This window comes from Ustilaginoidea virens, chromosome 1, assembly GCF_000687475.1.
Source record: "Ustilaginoidea virens chromosome 1, complete sequence".
In the NCBI taxonomy this organism is placed as follows: Eukaryota; Fungi; Ascomycota; class Sordariomycetes; order Hypocreales; family Clavicipitaceae; genus Ustilaginoidea; species Ustilaginoidea virens.
This window is the reverse complement of record NC_057316.1, coordinates 183,715-202,916: the sequence shown is the minus strand read 5'-3', so window position 1 is coordinate 202,916 and position 19,202 is coordinate 183,715. Positions and strand designations below refer to the sequence as shown.

Below are 19,202 nucleotides of genomic sequence, written 5' to 3'. Positions count from 1 at the left end.
GTTTGATATTCGGGGTGGTGGATGGAGATAGCGATAGCGGGATGGAGTTGAGTGTCTGGCGTGTGATGACGATGCGGAGGAGGAGGATACGAGACCCAGATGGAAAGATAGGAGCCATTTTATATCGTGGTCAGGGCTCAGGACGCAGAACTCGAAAGAGCTTGGTTGAGGATGCAGACTCGAGAGCCGATGAAGGAGATGAACCGTCTTCGGCCGATGCGACGGCGAGTCAACCGCCTGGTTCGCCCAGCCCCTGTCTCAAGCTGGGTTGAAAAGGGATAGAGCCTGAGGGTCCATGCCAGTTCTTGCAGCTCTTTCCGAGGCTCTTGATGCATAGTTTGAACGGCAGAACTCAAAACAAGAGGCTCGGCCGCAGGGGAGGCTTTGTCTGATTGACTGGCCTCTCATTGGAGCCGAGTCGAACGAGGAAAGCGTGTGGGATTCGTGCCCTTCCCCCCCGGGCCGGCAGGCATAGCGTACCGATAAGAAAGCTTATTCGGGTCTTAGCCAGTTTCGAGAAGCAATGGGCCCGGCAGTCGCGAACAGGTTTTAGCCGTGAACCACGAGCATTGTGAGGCTACGAGCACCCTGGCGTTGGGGATCCTGAGCTTATCCGCCGGGGCCCCATGCAGGTACGCGCCCCCCTTTCCCCTGCTAAGCTATTCCACCCCACGCATGCACGGGACGAATCTATCCATGGTTGCTTGTCATTTTGATGTTGACTGCGGAAAGGTACGACATAGGGTCCGCCGTATGCAACTCGACTGAGGTTGTAAAGAAGCGGACCAAGAAAAGAAGAGGAAAGGAAAAAACAGAGAGGGGAAAAAGAAAGGGAAGAAAAAAAAAACCCCCGGCAAAATGGCTCGGCATCACAAAAGAAATTATAGACTCGTCGTACAAATGCGCCAAACGCTATTAAATGGTTTTCATGCTGTAAAAACCACCGACACAAGGTTGCCGAGGCTACAAAGGCACAGGCCGCAGGTCTCGAACAAGAGCACAACATTTATAGATTGTAAAGTTTGCCAAAAAAGTAAAAACACAGAAAGCATAAAAAAAAGGAAACAGGAAAAGAAAACATTTGATCAATACTGTGTCAAGGCGCAGCTTCTGTAACAGACCAGATTTGAAGTACCAGCAATTTCCAGATATACAAAGAGATACATCGCACTTATCGCAACCGTAGGGCGCAGCATATAGGGCCCTATAAGGCTATTCCCACACTACATTAGGCTACTTAATTTGGCAGTGTTCAAGGCAGACAAAAAACGCGCCGTCTCTAGTATTATCGCTTAAGATTTCACTTTCTTAGCTCTATTAGAAAAGCCGGAATTCCGAATATGAGGATTTTAGTAATAAAGGTTTAGCGGCTGCGCCGGTTGCCAAGGAGGTACCCAGTAGGTGTTTTGTAAAAGTGGGTCCCGATACAAAGCTTGCTCCTCAGCACAGCTTTAGGCACATACTCTGGGTCTTATGCAGCTGCGTGGTGGGGCTGCGCGGATTTCATCTGCGAATCACCAGACGAGAATGTTACTCCTCAATTCTAGCCAATCCAAACGTCGCCGCTGTCTTTGGCCTGTCTGTTGTCTTCTTGCTTTCAACTCATCTCGGCCAGCAATACAAGGTCCCCGGCTAAAAAAATCGAGAGAGCTCTTAGCGCTGCCCGGTATATAACATGGTCTTGACTCGTGAGTACAGAGCCCAACATCGCCTGCACGGCATATCCCGTCATTGACGGCGTCGGGGTCGATGCGCGACTCGCGTACGGACAAACTTGCCCATCATGACTTGCTGACTTGTTGCAACTTAGGAACCCTCGCATTCCATGCGGTGGGTAGGGAGCTGGCTGAACCGGCAGCCAGGTCGTTTGAAAAGCAGACTTAAACACACGAGACTGCCAGGGATTTCAGGCCTCCGAAGCAAAACTTAGCTCAAGCACGACTTGATTGAATATACCTCAGGTACCGCATCACTTTAGCCAAGCCCCTTGCCACTCTCTGGTGCTATATCAAACTGCGCGGCTGGGTGCCTCGAACTTTTTCCAATCAACCGACCGACTGCCCAAACAGTTCCGCCGATTCTGGCGCGTCGAAAACCTGGTCAAGTTGCAGAGAGCCCTTTCCCCCTTGCTACCATGTGAAATCGGTCACAACTCGGCAGCGCCGGAGACTGCGCCGTGGTCCTATTTCATTTTTTTTTTCTTTTTCATTAATTACTCGTCTTGCCCCCGTCTCGTCATGAGCTGCGTCCTACCACCCGTCGCCTTCCTCTCCCTGTTGACGCAAACCTGGGCGCAGCTGGAACTCCCAACCTTCAGCTTCCATCATGAGGTTCACCATCTGTCTGGCCCTTGGGTCCGTCGCTCTGGCCCTGGTGGCCAAGCCGATCCCACCACAAGCCGTCGTCGATGCCGTCGAGGCCGTCGATGCCTTGGCTGGCTCTCCACGCTCAAGTGGCAGGACCGAGCTCCAGCCCATTCCGTATGTCTGAATATGCAATCTGCTTCTTCCATGTCGTCTCCGGAACTAACAAAAGGCACCTGTTTGCCAGATCCACCCAAGAACTTGACCACGAAACAAAAGGCGGTCTTGAAAGTCGCGTTAATATCGACGACATGCCCAATTACATTGCTGTCCCTACCCAGCCCGATCCCGATCCCGTATCAGCCCATGGGGTTTGGATGGCATTTCGAATGCAGAAAGTCGACATTGATGGCGGTAGTGGCAAAACATACACGGTATACGTTTGCACTGGCATAGACTTCAGTAATATGTCGAAAGAGTATGCGAGCATCAGCGTGTTCACAGAGGGAAATGAAATGATTCTACGGGATATGAAACTTTTCCCTCGTGCCAAACACTTCTTCCCGGCGCCTCAAGGATCCTTCCTTACCGGCACTATCCACGTTCAGATTGGTCATCCCCCACCGCCTCGCTATCCACCTTAAATTGAAGCCTATAAATATCTAGAAAGGATACTCCGGGTGCCTTTGCCGCAGCCGGCAAATACACTGCGACGATTACCATCGGCCTTCAGGGCGGTGTCTGGAAATAGGGCCATGTTCCCGTTGTCTGCCGGCGTTGGCATGCCCGTGCCAAGAGACCAAGACTGGATTTGACGATTTCGGTGTACGCAAAGATCGTTTCTACGGTGGCGTGCCTTGTCTGGGGCTCTTTCCTTTGTACTAGATGTAAAAGGTAGTTGACAGATAAACAAGGTTTCAGCGCAACGCTGGGTTCATGAGAAAGCGTCGCTCGGTGACTTGCCCCCCAGCCATAGGACTCGTCCTGCCGCAAACGCCCAGCCGATCAATTTTGTGACAGGCGAGGACCCCGTAGCACAGGGACGTTGATGATTGGGGGGTGATTCAAGCCCGGATGCCCAGCTACTACCTCTAACCGCGCGGTGAATCGTCTTGCCCACAAGCTCTCGACAGCCGCTCTGGCCACATGTCGATTTGGAACCTGTTGCCATGGACTGCTTGGCCTCGCGCTCCCTGCAAGGAAACCGCGGCATCTCCTCGGGCAGTTGTCCCGCTCCGGTCGAGAACCCCTGTGCTCTGACGGCCCGGAAATGGTCGTGAAGCTTTACGTAGTACGGTGCTGCGAAATCTTGAAGCTTGCAGTGCTGCGTGTTTTGAGGATGCCCCTAGACTTGAAAGAACCGTGACGCTTGTAGTGCCGCATATTTTGAGGAACTAGATTTGATAATCTCGCAAGGGCTCGTCATCCCAATGTATCGGGCTTCTTTTGCTCGGACTCGTACAACCCGCAGTGGCAAAGAGTATTCGGTGCCTTTTTCCGCAATCACCGACCTGGCGGTCTCGCCAGACACCTTCGGTGCTTGCTGAGCCTGCCCTGCTGGCCCTGCCATTGTCCAGTCGGCTTGCCATGCCGTCGTTGCATCTTGCTCCGGCTTCATTATGCGGTCCCTTGGCTCCAACGCCTCAGGACGTGTAATGTAGCGCAAATGGGTTCCGTCGAGTCAAAACCTAGTCTAATGAGAAAATTCACCATGTCCATAAGAACGTCTCCCCAGGCCCCCAGGGTAGGGCGTGTTCGGTCCTTTTCCCCGCGTCGCAGACAAGCCCCGAAGACGACGCAGTCCCGCTCTGCACGGTTCTGCAGATCGCGGCGTATGATGCTTTCTCCAGATACTGATGATTACGGTCGCGATACCCCACAAGGGACATGTTATCCAGACAAAGGCTGAGCCGTGAAACGCGCTGCTGTGGCTGTCGTGCGTAAGATTACATGATTTGACTGCAGAGAAAAAGCCCGTCCGCACATCCTGCTGCCTTTGGACCGCGACATGTCTCTAGCACGGGGCGTTTCAGCCATGGCCCAATCTGGCGAGGCATTTTGCAGTAAGTTTTCATCTAGGGCCGTTGCCGTGAAACTGCTGACGAGACTTCCCTCCGCAAAGGCTAGAACAATCTCGCACGGCCAAGGTCGCACAAGCATCAAAAGACGGAAGCCGGGTCGGTTGGTGGGGCGAGGGCTGCGCAGCGAAAAGTCCCAGGGTATAAAGTAGGCCCCTTTTCCCATTGGGCATATGGGCTGTGGTTCGACTGGCATTTCTCTTTCCATTGCTGCAGAGCCCATCGACAAGCTCGCAACATGAAGCTGCGCTTGCCTGTGCTTGCGTTGCTGGCATCGTTGCCTCGCATCGTGGCTTTGTCCTCGTCCGCTCCCGTGGCCCCCTGCGAACAAGGCGGAACATGCCAACCATGGGCCGGCTGTCACCCCCCCAGCACGTCACAAGAGTCTGATGCCTGCGACCTTGCCACGTCGCTTTACGTGAGTGGAGCCCCGGTTTGCTTTGCTTCAACAACAATTTCTGCGTGCCTGCCCCTCGCTGCTTCAGGGCCCCGTTCGGGGGCCTGGCTCGTCTAGCTCGTCTACCTGTCTGGCAGCGGGAACGAGTAGGGAAGGGTTTTCAAATATGCCGGGAATAAAGTGGGTCTTATATCTTTACGTATATTTTTCTGTAAGTAGTGACCTTCTGCATTTTGCTGGTCTAAGATCGCGCACAGGTGACCACAGCACATATAAAAATGCTATATTATCAGCTGTAATCACCTGCTACTTTAGTACCCCACGCGCGCCCTATGTATAATAAGGTATGCCTCGATTAATCGCTCCTAAGGCTATCGCGACGGCAAAAGTCGTGATAATGTGTGTAGGGTAGCAGGAAGGAAGAAAAATGCGGTAGGTCACTACTTATAGAAAAGTATGTGATAAAGACATATATAAGACTTACTTTATTCCCGGCATGTTTGAAAAACCTTCCCGCTCTGTTTACGTACTCAGCGGGAACGTTTCACAGCGGCAAATCGATAACCAGTCCCCGGGCAGTGTTGTGTTCCTCGTGCACGGGAAAGCGACGGCTGGCCTGTCTGCCAGCAGAAACTCAACTGCACATTCGAGCAGGTCGCGAGAGCCCCCCTCGCAGAGCGCCTCGCCTTCGTCCGACTGATGCAGTCGCAATTCTTCGGCCAGTTAAAGGCCGGCGATCAATTCCGGGCCATCGAGGGCGTTGTGCATTTTTTCATGGCGAACAGCCTGGGGGGCGCGTCGGAATCATGGATCTCGTATGTTGATGCGGGCATTATCGAGGCGATACAGCGTGGAGGGGCTATTGCGCTCGGTTTACCGGCAGCGACATACGCCGGCAAGACGGGAGGAGCCAACCAATGGGCTTCGTTTCCGAGCATCCAGGGCGGAATCGGCTTTGCAAATCGCAACGTACGTGGGAGCCAGAGAGTGGTCCCCCCTCTCCTAGGGGATCCGCCCGAGTCGGCAGCTTCTGTCGTTTCTTCCCCAGGCGCCGCAGCTAACGGTTGTTTCATCCAGGACCATGATCGTCTCTGGTCAGTGGCTGAACAGGCGGCAACAGAGTACGGGGCGCGTCTCGCCGACGCCAAGTTCAAGCGATCGGCTCGCGAACAGTCCTGGTTCGAGTGCACCCAGCTATTCCGGTGGATCATGCGCAACCGCGAGGCCACGTACCAAGGGCTGAAGTCGACGGCCATCGGCCCGGCGGCTTGGGCGTTCATCAACTGGATGACGGATGTAACGGACGTCAAGCCAGGAAAGTGTCTGACAGAGGTTGCGTGGTTTTACGCTGGTGTGGAATCCGGGACTGGTGGCCTGGCGGAAGTAGCTAGGATTCTGCCGCGATTGCTCCAATGCTTCGGCGCTGCAGCGTGATCCCATGCCGGAGAGACACTCGGGGGAAGGATGAAACCAATACTCGAGCAGATGCCGGCGAGGGGGAAAAGACCAGCCATGATTTCCCTCTCCGTACATAGAGTTGGGTGAATCAAGCGTTGACCTCGGTTGAGGCGCATCGTTGGTGAGTCGACATACAGTGTATTCTATACTGTACGGCCTCCTGAGCTAAAGCACGCTCGGACCTTGTAGTGATGATAAGTGTGAGGAGGCCATCTACGCACTGTGGTTCGATTTAAAGTCATGTGGGCCACCAATGGCATCACTGGTGCAGTGGGCTGGACTTGCACGACGCCGCTCATCCAAGGCAGGCATCAAGCATCAACCACCAAATCCTCGGCCGCACTCTGCGTCGCGCCGCCTCCCCAGCCATGGACGGACTAGCCGAGTTCGAAAAGGCCCTCGCCGCCGAAAAGGCCGGCCGCGAGAAAGCCGGCCGCGATGGCGACCAGCAACGGCACTCCAAAGACCGGCATCACCGCCGACACCACGATCGACACCGTCACCGTCGCAGGCATCACGACGATGAAGCCGACGCCGACGCCGACCGCAGAAGCAAGCGCAGCCGCCACCATTCCCGCCCAGACGAAGACGACCCGCTTAGCTGGCAGGACGTGCACCGGCGTCGCAGCCAAACCGACCAGCCAGAAGCCTCGGCGGCAGCTCCCGCCCGGGACGCCTGGATGACGGCCCCCTCAGCGCTCCAAGTCGAGCATGTCCATCGCGCGCAGCCGCGGACCAGGACGACGCCGCCCGAGAAGCCCAAGCGCGTCATCCACTCGCGCGAGCTGAACCGCCGCCTGGGGAGCACCGACGACGACGACGGCGGCCGCCATCACCATTCCCCCGGGTCGCCGACGATGACGACGGAACATAAGGCAGACTATGTGTTTGGCGACGCCGGGTCCTCGTGGCGCATGACGAAGCTCCGCGGCGTGTACTCGACCGCCGAGATGTCGGGCAGACCGGTCGACGACGTCGCCGTCGAACGCTACGGCAGCCTGCGGGAGTTTGACGCCGCGTGCGAGGAGAAGGAGGAGATGGGACGGCGAAAAATCTACGGTTCGGGGTACAAGGAAAAGGACGTTCCGACGGGGGACCTGCACCGCGCGCGCGCGCAGCAGCCGCAAGAAGTAGCTGCAGCATCAGACGAAGCTGAAGCCGCGGCGGCGGATCCGCCGCCGAGAGGAGGAGCCGCCGCCGTCGTCCCCCAAGCGCCCGCGGACCAGACCTCGCTGAACCGCCTCCGCGCTCAGATGATGAGGGCCAAGATGCGCAACGCGCCCAACGCTGCCCAGCTTGAGGAGGAATACAACCGCGCGTCGTGCGGGCTCGCCCCCGCCAGCCAGGAGGGCGCCGCCGCCGCCGTGGTGCTCGGCGCCATGCACACCCGCCAGCTCGCCGGCCCGAGGGGCGAGGTGCGCCCCGTGGCCAGCAGGCGCGGCCGAGAGCGCGGCCTCGTCGAGGATAACCCCGACATGACGCTCGACGACATGGTGCGCGAGGAGCGCCGTACCAAGAACCAGGCCGGCGGGGAGGGGCTGCGCCTAGCTCAGCGCATCGCCCGGGACGGCGGCTACGCCAACGACCTCGAGTACCTGGACGAGAACGCGGACAAGCTGGCCAGCCGGGTGCACCGGTCGGGCGAGGACCTCAAGAACGCCGCCGTCGCCGAGTTTCGCAGGCTGGGCCGCGCGCTCGACGCGTGCTCGCTGTGCCACCGCGAGGACGAGGGCCGCCCGCCCGCCGCGCCCGTCGTCTCCCTCGGCACGCGCGTCTTCCTCACCCTGGCGCCCGAGCCCGAGATCGCCCCCGGCGGCGCCGTCATCGTCCCCATCGCCCACCGCACCAACCTCGTCGAGTGCGACGACGACGAGTGGGAGGAGCTCCGCAACTTCATGAAGTCCCTCACCAGGATGTACCACGACCAGGGCCGCGCCGTCGTCTTCTACGAAAACGCCGCCTTTCCGGCCCGCCGCCTGCACGCCGCCATGGTGGCCGTCCCCATCCCCTACGCCGACGGCGCCCTCGCCCCGGCCTACTTCTCCGAGGCCTTCCTGTCCGCCGACGACGAGTGGGCCCAGCACCGAAAGGTCATTGACACGGCCGCCAGCGCCCGCCACATGGGCCGCGCCGCCTTCCGCAAGAGCATCCCCGCCGAGATGCCCTACTTCCACGCCTGGTTCAGCCTCGACGGCGGCCTGGGTCACATTGTCGAGAACGCCCAGCGCTGGCCGTCGGGCGATATGTTTGCCAGGGAGGTCCTGGGCGGCATCGTCGGCGCCGAGCCGCACGTCATCAGGAAGCAGGGGCGCTGGGATAGGCACGACGCGAGGGTCGGCGCCTGGAAAGTCAGCTGGACAAAGTTTGACTGGACGAGGCTGCTCACCTGATGTTTCCTGGTGATGTGCATGGCCACTGGCAACTTCAATGTTTTGTGTGTCTGTGCGTGTTTTTTTTTTGTTTTTTTTTTTTTTTTTCGGTCGGGTGGGAGGGGTGGGTGATTGGTGACTCCTGTTAGAATCATGACATGAAACTGGGGACTTGAAATTCGGTCCCTTGTTTTATGCACGGGCCGTGAGCTGCATTAGCATCGGGAGTTGTATAGTCGGATGCTGCGTCATTTCACTCGCTGAATCACTCATCAACTCGTTTAATCGTATTGCCATCTCAATTTCTACTGGTCCCTTGCTCAAGCAAATTACCCCATTACTTCCCCCCGTCACGCTACTACTATCCGTGCATGCCGTAGTTTGCCTGCCTCAAAGCGGCATGATATTATGGTACACATTAATCTTAAAATAGATAAAGAAAAAAAAAGCGGCATGGAAAAAGAAGGATGGGGGAGGGGGGAATATCAGGGAGGGGCAAGAGGGCGGCCATCTCATCCACGGCCCAGCGTCCCTCGACGCCCCCTCTCGCGGTCCTTTCGTCCATCAGCACCAGTTACTCGCATCCAGTCATCCCATTCTTTGCTCATCTCCATGAGCACGGATCCCATCACTGTCGCGCTCGCCATCAGGCCGTGTCCCTCGCCCTCCAAAACGCGCACCTCACAGCGACGCATGGTCTTGCCGAGCCACTTGACATTCTCAACGGGTACTCTAGTGTCTCTGCTGCCGTGGTGTATCACCACCGGCCGCGTAATGTCGACGTAACGGAAGCCAATCGGGTGTCGCCGCTCCAGACACACCAGAAGATCCACGGCCGGGTTAGCCCCTGTGGTTGCCAGCTCCCAAATGGCGTGTGTCAACCGCGTATCATAAGTCAGCCGCCGTTCTCGGTCAACCATGGGGTCACCCACGGCATCAGCTACACTCGTGCTTCCACTCGGGCCGTTAGCTCCCTGCAGCGGAACCTGGTCCATGTGGCTCGTTTTCGGAGACGCCAATCCCTCTTCGCTGTCGCTGGAATGCTGCCTCTCAGGTTTGTTGCTGCCGATATTTTCCTGCTCCTGCGACGGGGTGACATTGCGGTTTGTTGCGTGGGTGTCGTCCTTGCTGCCGTGCGTGTTGGACTTGCGCTTCGTGCGTCGTGGGTTCTTTGGCAAAGAACTCGTGATGGAACTGCTTGTCGCCGTCATGAAGCTGCTATTGGCGGCTTTCAGTAACGGCGTTGGCAAGGCCCGCAAGATCTTTTGCGATGTCGGGATGGCATTTGTGGGTGGCAGCGTCTGCGAGCCGCCAAAGACATTCATCTGAGATGGAGGTATCCAGGGAGCCAGGAGATGGATGCGGCCCCTTATGTGCTGCGGCATGCGCAGCGCAGTTGCGAGAGCGTATATCGCGCCTGCTGAGTGTGCGAGGATGGAGAACTTGGTGATTTTCAGCGCTTGGCAAATGGCATAAACGTCATCTAGCGCAAGTTAGTATTCAAGACTGTGTCTCGAATTTATCCGGCACGCTGCAGGACCCTGCAACGCCGAAGACAACAGATATTTATATAGATATAAGGGGGGGCGGAGACTCACCCGGCCAGCTCAATGGGGTAGTCGACCCATCCGTGTATGGGTCGCTGCCCCCAACGCCAGGTCGATCTGGGGTGATTAAACGTAGTTTTAAAGTCAAGGCCAACTCGTCATAAAAGGCTGTAATATATCTCGTCAACCCCATACCCACGCAGCAAAAAACGGCAGATCCTTTAGCATCGCCCACTTCGGAAAACGAAATCACTCGTCCAGTTTGAGGATGTCGAACCTTGTGGGAGAGGCGTGGCGAGCTCAAGTACGATTCCACAGCGTCATCGATTGGGTCGGCGGAAGGAGGTCGCTCGTGGCTCGTTGAAAAGAAATTTTGGCTTTGCGAAGATTCGGGTAAGGAGGGGCCAGGGCTAGCTCTCGAGTCGCAGCGTGGACCGAGTTGGCCCGACAGCCGTTTAAGACGAGAGTTGCTGCGACCAAGACGAAACGCTTCTTTGGGTCCGGGACTCAACCGGCCAGAGAGTCGGTGTCTGTTGCGTTCAACGCTTCGCTCCTCTTGTCGGCATTGCGATACTGCAGGAAACGGCGCCCCGTCGTCATCCAAGTCGATTGAGATGATGGCAATGTCGTGTGCGCCCCGAGTCGGCTTGGGTGATGCCGGCACGGGAGAGGTAGGGCGCTCATCTGGCCCAAGCAAGAATGACAAACCCTGGGCTGGTGCATCCGATCCTGAGCGAGAATGCTTCCACCTCATTGTCGGCAACGACGGCGACGATTCGCTTTCTAGACTCTTCTCCTCCGTCTCTAAGATGACATCTCCGGCTGGAATGACACTCTCACGCCTTTGACGACGAGCCCCAGAGCGCTTTCGCGGCTGCCGTCGCGGCTTCCGCAGACTAGAACCACGCACGGGGATAGATTGCGGACAACCTGGCATTGTCTGGTTATTTGGCCTTGGATCGTCAATGTGCGATGCAACTTCTTCGCTGATGGCTGTCTCGGCAGGTAAAGGGTCGGATCTGATTCCATTGCTCATGTTGCTTGGCCCGACCACTCCTCGTCCTCCACCACCAATGGAATCAAATGAGCTGCCAGCCGATCTCGGTAGTCTTTTCCGATCAAGCTCTCTTTCTTGAAGCAGCTCCTTGGGGCTCAAGTACACGAGTCCGTTGGTGTTTCGGCTGTTCTTCCCCCAGCTATCATGTGATGGGCGATGCTTCAGCCCTGGCGTCGCCCCGGAGCCGCGTTCTACGGACAAGTTTCCAATACTTCGGGTGTCGTCATTCTTGGACGTGACGGAACCAGGAGAAGAAGGTTGCGAATTGATGTTATTGCTGTGAATAAAAGAGTGGAAGCCAGCTCCGCTGTCACAGCTGGGACTTCGAGCCTGGAGACTCTTGGCACCAACCAAGGGTGAATAGCCGCTTGTTGGCTTCGAGGTGCGAACAATGGGAGGGCTCGCTGCGAGGTCGTTGAGGGATGTCGGGAGCTGGGACGATTCTTGTGAATCGGGACGAGCGTACGCGCCAAAGTCAACTCCGAAGCTGCCTGTGTAGGGGGTCGAGGGACTTGGCAGCCCAAAGTTGAAGGTCGCAGAATGTGGCTCAAAATAACTGTCGGTGGGCTGAGGGATGGCACCGAGGCTTGTGATTAGGGTGGATATGATATCGGGAGACGCGGGAGGGATACTAGTGCATGTTGATGGCTGCGGCGAACGACGACGAGGGTTTTGAGGCTGGTGGCAGTTGTGATGTTCGGAATCCGGAGATGGGCGAGAGCCGTGACGGATCGGGATAGGGGGCAGAGCCTTTTCAGTTGATGCCGCGAATTTGAAATCCATTTGCATCCCATCCGCCACCAGGGCCGATCAGGTCAAGGCGGCTGGGGGTACTGCAGAGAGTTCCAACAATGCTTGACGAGGAGCGGGTGTTGGAAGGTTCCGCCCAGTTTAACGGCTACGGAAAAACTGGCAGCAACTAAACCTTGGCGTGCAGCAGGCTCAAAAACGGGTTAGGGTGTCTCGCTTGCGTCTCCCTTCTCCTTTGCGTCTTACTTGTGTTAAGTCTCGTTTGCGTGTCGTTTGTGTCGTCCGGAGGGCTTCTGTTGCCCCTTGCGGCGCCCGTGAACCCCGTGGCTGGGGCAAGATTGGTACTTTACGGTAACCAAAGGCAAAGTTTGATATTAAAGAATCGAGGAGTCAGTATCGGTCATGTGACTGCAAGACACACATCGTCGCACCCCATGAACCCAGCGTTGCCCGCGTCTGCACTGCAATGGGCTCAAATTTTCTAGGTTAAGCAGACAAGGAAAGAAGGGGGTTGATTGATGGTGGAGTCGTTCTCGCAACCCGCTGACCAGTGGGATTGCCGATTCAAGTGCCGGCTATGCATACTCCGTACCCAGACGTCGGTTGCTGCGAGGGTACAGGTCAACCGACCTATATCCCCCCCTTATCATCCGACCCCCCCATAATAACTTAACTGACCTGACCATTGCTGTGGGCTATACTCTTAACATAATTGGTTTATTAGGAAATAGTAGGTCAGGTCACTTTATATAGAAAACTATATAGAGAGGTACTTTCTCTGATATTTTATTAGGTTCTTAGGTAGGGGTACCTAGTAAAAGAAATTAAAGAAGTCACTTTCTTTAGAAAATATAAAGAGAAGTACTTTCTCTACTGTTTTATTAGGTTCTTATGTAAGGGTACCTAGTAGAAATATTAAAGAAGTCACTTTATATGAAAAATAATATAGGAAAGTATTTTCTCTACTATTTCTTAGGTTCTATAGTAGGGGTACCTAGTAAATAAAGTTATAGAAGTCACTTTCTATAGAAATATATATATAAAGATACCTCTCTTTCTATCCCTAATAAGTACCTAAATACTAGGTACTTAATAGAAATATAAGAAGTCACTTTATATAGAAAAATATATATAAAGGTACTTTTTCTATATATAGTACCTAAAGACCTAAGTACCTACCTAATAAAAGAAAAGAAGTTACTTTCTATAGAAAAGTCTATATAAAGGTACTTTATCTACTTTTAATATTAGGTTCTTAGGTAGGGATACCTAGTAAAAATATAAGAGAAGTCGTTTATTATAGAAAAATATATATAAAGATACTTATAGTCTAGTAGCTACTATAGATTAAAGGATCTACTACTATTTATTAGCGTATCTCTATATTAGGAAAGAGCATTGGTCAGGTCTGTTAAGTTATTATGGGGGGGTCGAATGACTAAGGGGGGGCATAGGTCGGTTGATATATAGTCTCGTCTGCGCATATCGTCTGGGTATTGGCCCAACCTTCCGTCTGACCATTAGGCCAGACAAAAGAGTACATATTATACCAAGTTATTATAAACTGGTACAATTGACACCTATATCCCCTCTTAGCGATCTGCGCACAGGGAGCTGCCTTTTAGTATAGAGACGGGCGTAGCCCGAATCCTTGACAACTTCACAGATTAGCTAGGACCAGCAAGAAGAGACGATTTAAACAGGTCATACTAATAAGGAACGTGATCTAGCCTATTCAGAGGAATAACTATAGATATTACGAATTAAGGGATAAATTGATTGTGTCTAACCTTCCCTATTTGTCTATCACGAGGAATAATCGCTAAATATCACACTAAGTATACCAGCTAATGACGATAGCTGAATATTACGATATCTTTAGTTATGCTAGACGTAGCGCTAAATCTATCGTGATATAATTAGTAGGCTAAAACGTAGGTTTTTACGCAAGCGACTCAGAGCCTTACGGTAAAGGACCTATTTACCGATATATAGTCAAATAAGCAAACGGAACGCCTATAATACCCTACCCGACTATTACTTCCTTCTTTACTTCCTTCCTTCTTTCTTTTATTAATTACTTCCTTCTAATACCTATACTAAACGCTCCCTATCTCTCTAATACATACGCCTATTTCTATTAAGATCATAATAGAGGGATTACTATTTAAAAAGCTTAGGCCTTACGCCAATACCATTACAAAAGACTAGGCCAATTCAAAAGGGCAGATTAACCCTACTAATGCCACAGACAAATAGTTATACAATTATATCGCCTACCTTATTAACAACTATATAATAGGCGATGAGATAGATGATAATCTATAGGAATAGTTCTATGATAATTGTAAGGAATGGATTGAGGAGCTATTTAGTTATATTAATAAATGGCTCCTATGGGAATTCCGAATAACCCTATGGGAATATAGGGTATATGTTAGAAGCATAGAATCATCAGCAGTTAAGACCCTTACCTACTATCTCTAATAAGAGAATATGCCTAAATAGCCTTAAGTGTAACGGACTAGCCCTAGGGCGGCTGCGAATAGGCATCAGTAATATATATTAAATAAACTAAAGAGGAAGGAAAAGGATCCAAATAGGAACCTTCTATCTAATCTATTTATATCCCGATCATAATATATATCGGAGTCTTAGTATAATCCCGTAACTCCATCTATTGCCCTTCTTAGGCTAGACGCAGGCGCAGCCCAAGTCCTAGCCATATTATAGCACAGGCATAGCCCGAGCCCGTAATATACCCCCCTCCTCCTCCTCGGAGGCAGAAAAATAAACCATCTAATATCATCCCCTACGTATATCGCCCCCCAATTAAAACTTCTTATAGCCCTTAAAAATAACCTTAATTAGATATATAGGATAACAATCGGGCGTATAGATATACCAATATATAACCGATATGAATATAGCGGGGGCTAGAGTCGGTATACTTTAGGCAGACGTAATAGAATCTTATTGAAGCCGGTCGTAGTGCCATTAGCTAGAAAGAACTATATCGCAGCTATCGCGAAGTAGAAAAATTTTATTGCTAGCCGTCGGTTGGAAATCTATCTATACTAAGGCTTCTTTCTTTATCTACTTCTCTTTTATACTTCTTTCTCCCTCTTTCTATCCCTATGCCTATTATTACTAAGGCTATTATTCTTAATAGTAAGTCTACAGTATTACTACTATCGTAAGAATCGTCCCTACTAATAGAGTTACGCTATCGAAAGTTCCTAAATCGTTTATATTAGGTCTATATAGTAAATCGTCCGAGGTCCGTATAGTGAATCGTCCGGTACTAATAGGTATTTAAGTCCCCCCCCCGTTTGCTATTACATCAGATTTATCGCTATATCGTCTAAAAGACTAATAGATAGGAATACGCCTATTGCCTAGGACCCTCCTATAACCCTATTAGGTCTATCCTAAATATCTACTAAAGGCTCTAGAAGTACTAAATGCAGAGAAGGTTCCTAGCTAGAAATACTATCGCAGCCGCTATAGTCTATACCTTCCTTAGAATAATCGTATATTTCCCCCTCTAGTTCTAAGCTTATTATTATTTCTAACGATAATAAAAGTCTAGTAAAGCCCTTATCGCCTAATATAGGAGCCCTATTGTTACCCTTTCATTCTTCTACCCCTTCTTATATAGGAGTCCTATTATCGATAGAGGTAATACTAATAAAAGCTTTTTCTTTAATAGCTATTACCCCTAAAACCCTATCTAGAGTAATATTAGCTCCCTCCTCGTCTACTATTACGCCCTAGACCCCTTCGCGCGCTAAGAAAATACTGCTTTTACCTACTATTAGATCGTTATATCGGCGGTTATAAAAGAAGTATACTATAAGAGAGTTCCTCATCTAAAGGGATTCTAAGGGATTAAATACTAATAATATTAAAGAGGTAGAGTATGCCTATATTGCCTATACGCAGTATACTATAGATACTAGAGAATATATCGTCTATATATAGTCTAATCGCTCCCAGGCTTATATTTAATACCATTAGAAATACAAAATATATATCTAGTGCGAGCATATAATATCGATAAATCCCTAACTGCAGTAGGTAATAAAGCGTATTATCTGTATAGCGCAAAAGAAATAAAGTATTAAGAAGGCCGCCTATTTAAAAATAGAAGATATCTTAGGCCAAAAGGCCTATCTTCGCCCTAAGTTTAATATACTATATCGTCAATAGGATAAACTATAGGCTGCAGCATAAGAATATACTATAATAGCCCTTTCCATATACGCCTTAGCTACTAATATAGGCAGGTTGATTCCTATTGCGCCTATAACGACTATTATTCCCTCTGCCTTAACTACTAGGTCCCGATAGGCTAGCGGCAACTCTATAGTGCCTATTATATAATTACTCGCAGAATAATAATAAAATATATAAATTATAGCAGAAGCGATAACTAGTTTCACGCATTAGGTCACCCCCGCTATACCTACGCTTTATACTCTACTTACTTCCCTTTAGTTAGTATCCTCCCTATATACCGGTATAGCCTCGCCTTAAGCTCTTATACCGACGACTGCGCTACTAATTAAGGCCGGTTCTATTACTACTAGCCTAGCATTATAAGTATATCCCTTTAGACCTATTATACCCTATTATAGGTATGCGAGCCATACTATTCCCAATTAGTATCCGCCTATTATACCGCTAATACCGCTACTGCCTTTTCTGCCCTATTATATAATAGTCCCCCCCCTTCTCTTATATACCCCTCCGCCAAATCCTATAGGAGGGCAAAGGAATACTAATAAAGGTAAAGGTAATAAGGGGAGCAGGAATTAATAAATATAAGAATAGGACTAGAGTTACTAAAAATAAAAAACAAACGCTAAAACTTACTGGATTGCTTTACTAAAAAAGAAAAAGATTAGTTTTTTTTTTTTTTTTATATTATTAGACAATATTAAGGTTATAGGTCTGAAATCCGATCCTAAGGCTATATAGGTCCGTTATATATCCAAATATCCCCCTATTTAGCCTCAAATACCTCTTATACCGCTATCTCTAAAAAATTCTCTAAGGGTTCCTATATAGGTAAGTTATATCCTTTCCATTTTATAAGTATATTATAGTTCTACCCCTAACCTTAAGCATTTTTTGCAGCTAAAATCTTTTCTACTTTATATTCTTTATATAGCCGATTAAAATCTTAGGGTAATATAAGTAGGGGACTAGGTTATATATTAGTTATCTCCTGGCTTAATAGTAAGTTAAAAGCCGCTTATTCGACTAGATTAATATAGAAAACTAGGTAAATACCCTATAGGATATCGAGTTAGATATTAAGTAGAGATAGTATAGCTATAACTATATATTTTACTAAGACCTAGTCGAGCTTCTTATAAGGCCGGTTTATTTTAATATTATATAAAGTAAGCTATACCCGATCCCTAACTTAAAAATATTCTGCCAGATAGTATAAACGGTTAATTGCGTCCTACTGCCGCTACTATATAAAGGCGATAGCGGCCTAAGCTACTTTTTATCCCTTATAGAGGGTAGCTAAAAATAGGGCAGCCCGCCCTTTCGGGGTTATTAAATTTAGTATTATATCTAGAGGCGATATAACTATTAGAATATTAAATCCATTAAGGAGCCGATTAGGACTAAAACCGGTTACTAATAATATCCGGTTATTTAATGCTAATTAATATACCGTAAGGTATTTTAGCTAGTTATATTAGTTAAAGGAGACTATAATATGTAAGATAGCCTAGACCTTTTAATTCATCCGTTTTATACCGCTATTAGTCTGGGGGTAATATGCAATCGAAAGGAGTTATTCGGTCCTAATTAAATTGCAAAGTATAGTCTAAAATTATCCTACCTAATTAAACCCTTAATCGCTAATAATTTCTTTAGGGAACCTATAGAAACGCCACTAGTACTATTAGAATTATTTTGTATAGTCTTCCGCTTTTATAGAGTATATTGCCTCAAGCTGGATATACTTCGATAGGCAATTAGTAATAACTATAAGGAATCGCGGGTTAGATGCATTACGTATAGGAAGATCTATTATAAAATCGATGGAAATCTGCGACTAAAATCGGTCTAGGATAGGTAATAGCTATAGTAGGCCCTAGCGCAATTATCGGCTCTTATATGCCCTATGGTATTAGTAATTCTGGATATATCTTACTACCGCTGAAGATATATTATCGATGTCGGAATCGCTGTCGCAAGGTGCCCAATTGGGCACCAATTGGGCACATTGCGACGAATATGCCGCGCACACCCGTTACGCACGATGTAGCCACTTTTGCCCCTATGCCCCTAAGCCCGGTAGGGCACGCGGGCAGTCCGGCCCGACCGCGCCGAAGCACGTGTCAGAATGAAATTATTTATTGTTATTTTATTTTATTATTTTTGGATATCTATCGCCGATAATTCCTACGCATCGCCGCATCATCAGATTGAAAAAGGTATTAAGTATTCAGTACTTATATTTATATGACGGCTGCTAGTAAAGTTGAGTACCCAGTACTTACACACATTCCCTTACGCGCAAATGTATGATGCATCACAAATTGATCACACCACTTTATCGTCGCAAATCTCGATGCATTACAAATGCACATTTCGCCACATATCTATGATATCACAGTATGGTCACGATATTTACGTCAGATTGATTTCACTAGGGATATTCTATATTGGAATATTATGTATTTAAATCCCTAGATATTCCTACCCAAATAGTAGGAAGGAATATATAGATGGATGCATGCAAGCAAGTATGCAGAATTAATGCACATCAGATTGTCCCTACACCTTAGTCTCGTATCTTATCTATGCCATTACTTTTACCTGACTGCGATTTTACCATTCCACTGCCTTTATCCTTCGCATACTGCATTATCTTAGCAGGCGAAAACGTTTGACAATTATAAGCCCGGTTTGCACCCAGTAAATCGCTTTATTCTATCTATTTTATCCTATCGATTTCTCTCCGACTATTATTCGCGTGCATTTATTGCCAGCTGCACGCCGACAAATTATCAGCTGGTCCGACGGATTGCCAACTACTTCCCCTTTTTATCGTACACGCAAACAGCTGCACATTAACATTAGCCAGCTGCACGCAGCTATGCCTTGGTTGCAAGAGTGCAATTACGCATTCTATACAATATCAATCTTTTCTTACTGCTATATTTCTTATACCTCTATGCTAATACTATTACTAGGACCGTATAAACGCATA

General features: G+C 49.7%; 4 protein-coding genes across 4 annotated transcripts; 3 read left to right on the top strand and 1 right to left on the bottom strand.

The window, feature by feature from the left end:
* Window positions 1-2,325: 2,325 nt before the first annotated feature.
* Window positions 2,326-2,947, top strand: UV8b_00008 (uncharacterized protein; the record flags this gene model as incomplete). The annotated part of the gene is made up of 2 exons (XM_043137506.1): window positions 2,326-2,480; window positions 2,551-2,947. 2 exons carry the CDS (start codon window positions 2,326-2,328, stop codon window positions 2,945-2,947), a joined length of 552 nt encoding a protein of 183 aa, XP_042993440.1.
* Window positions 2,948-5,477: 2,530 nt separating this feature from the next.
* UV8b_00007 (uncharacterized protein) lies at window positions 5,478-6,212 on the top strand (the record flags this gene model as incomplete). The annotated part of the gene is made up of 2 exons (XM_043137505.1): window positions 5,478-5,747; window positions 5,856-6,212. The coding sequence occupies 2 exons, from the start codon at window positions 5,478-5,480 to the stop codon at window positions 6,210-6,212; spliced, it is 627 nt and encodes a 208-aa protein (XP_042993439.1).
* Window positions 6,213-6,604: 392 nt separating this feature from the next.
* On the top strand, window positions 6,605-8,626 carry UV8b_00006 (uncharacterized protein; the record flags this gene model as incomplete). The annotated part of the gene is made up of 1 exon (XM_043137504.1): window positions 6,605-8,626. The coding sequence occupies one exon, from the start codon at window positions 6,605-6,607 to the stop codon at window positions 8,624-8,626; it is 2,022 nt and encodes a 673-aa protein (XP_042993438.1).
* A 491-nt stretch (window positions 8,627-9,117) lies between these two features.
* Window positions 9,118-11,992, bottom strand: UV8b_00005 (uncharacterized protein; the record flags this gene model as incomplete). Its single annotated transcript, XM_043137503.1, has 2 exons — window positions 9,118-10,088; window positions 10,204-11,992. 2 exons carry the CDS (start codon window positions 11,990-11,992, stop codon window positions 9,118-9,120), a joined length of 2,760 nt encoding a protein of 919 aa, XP_042993437.1.
* Between the last annotated feature and the right edge of the window lie 7,210 nt (window positions 11,993-19,202).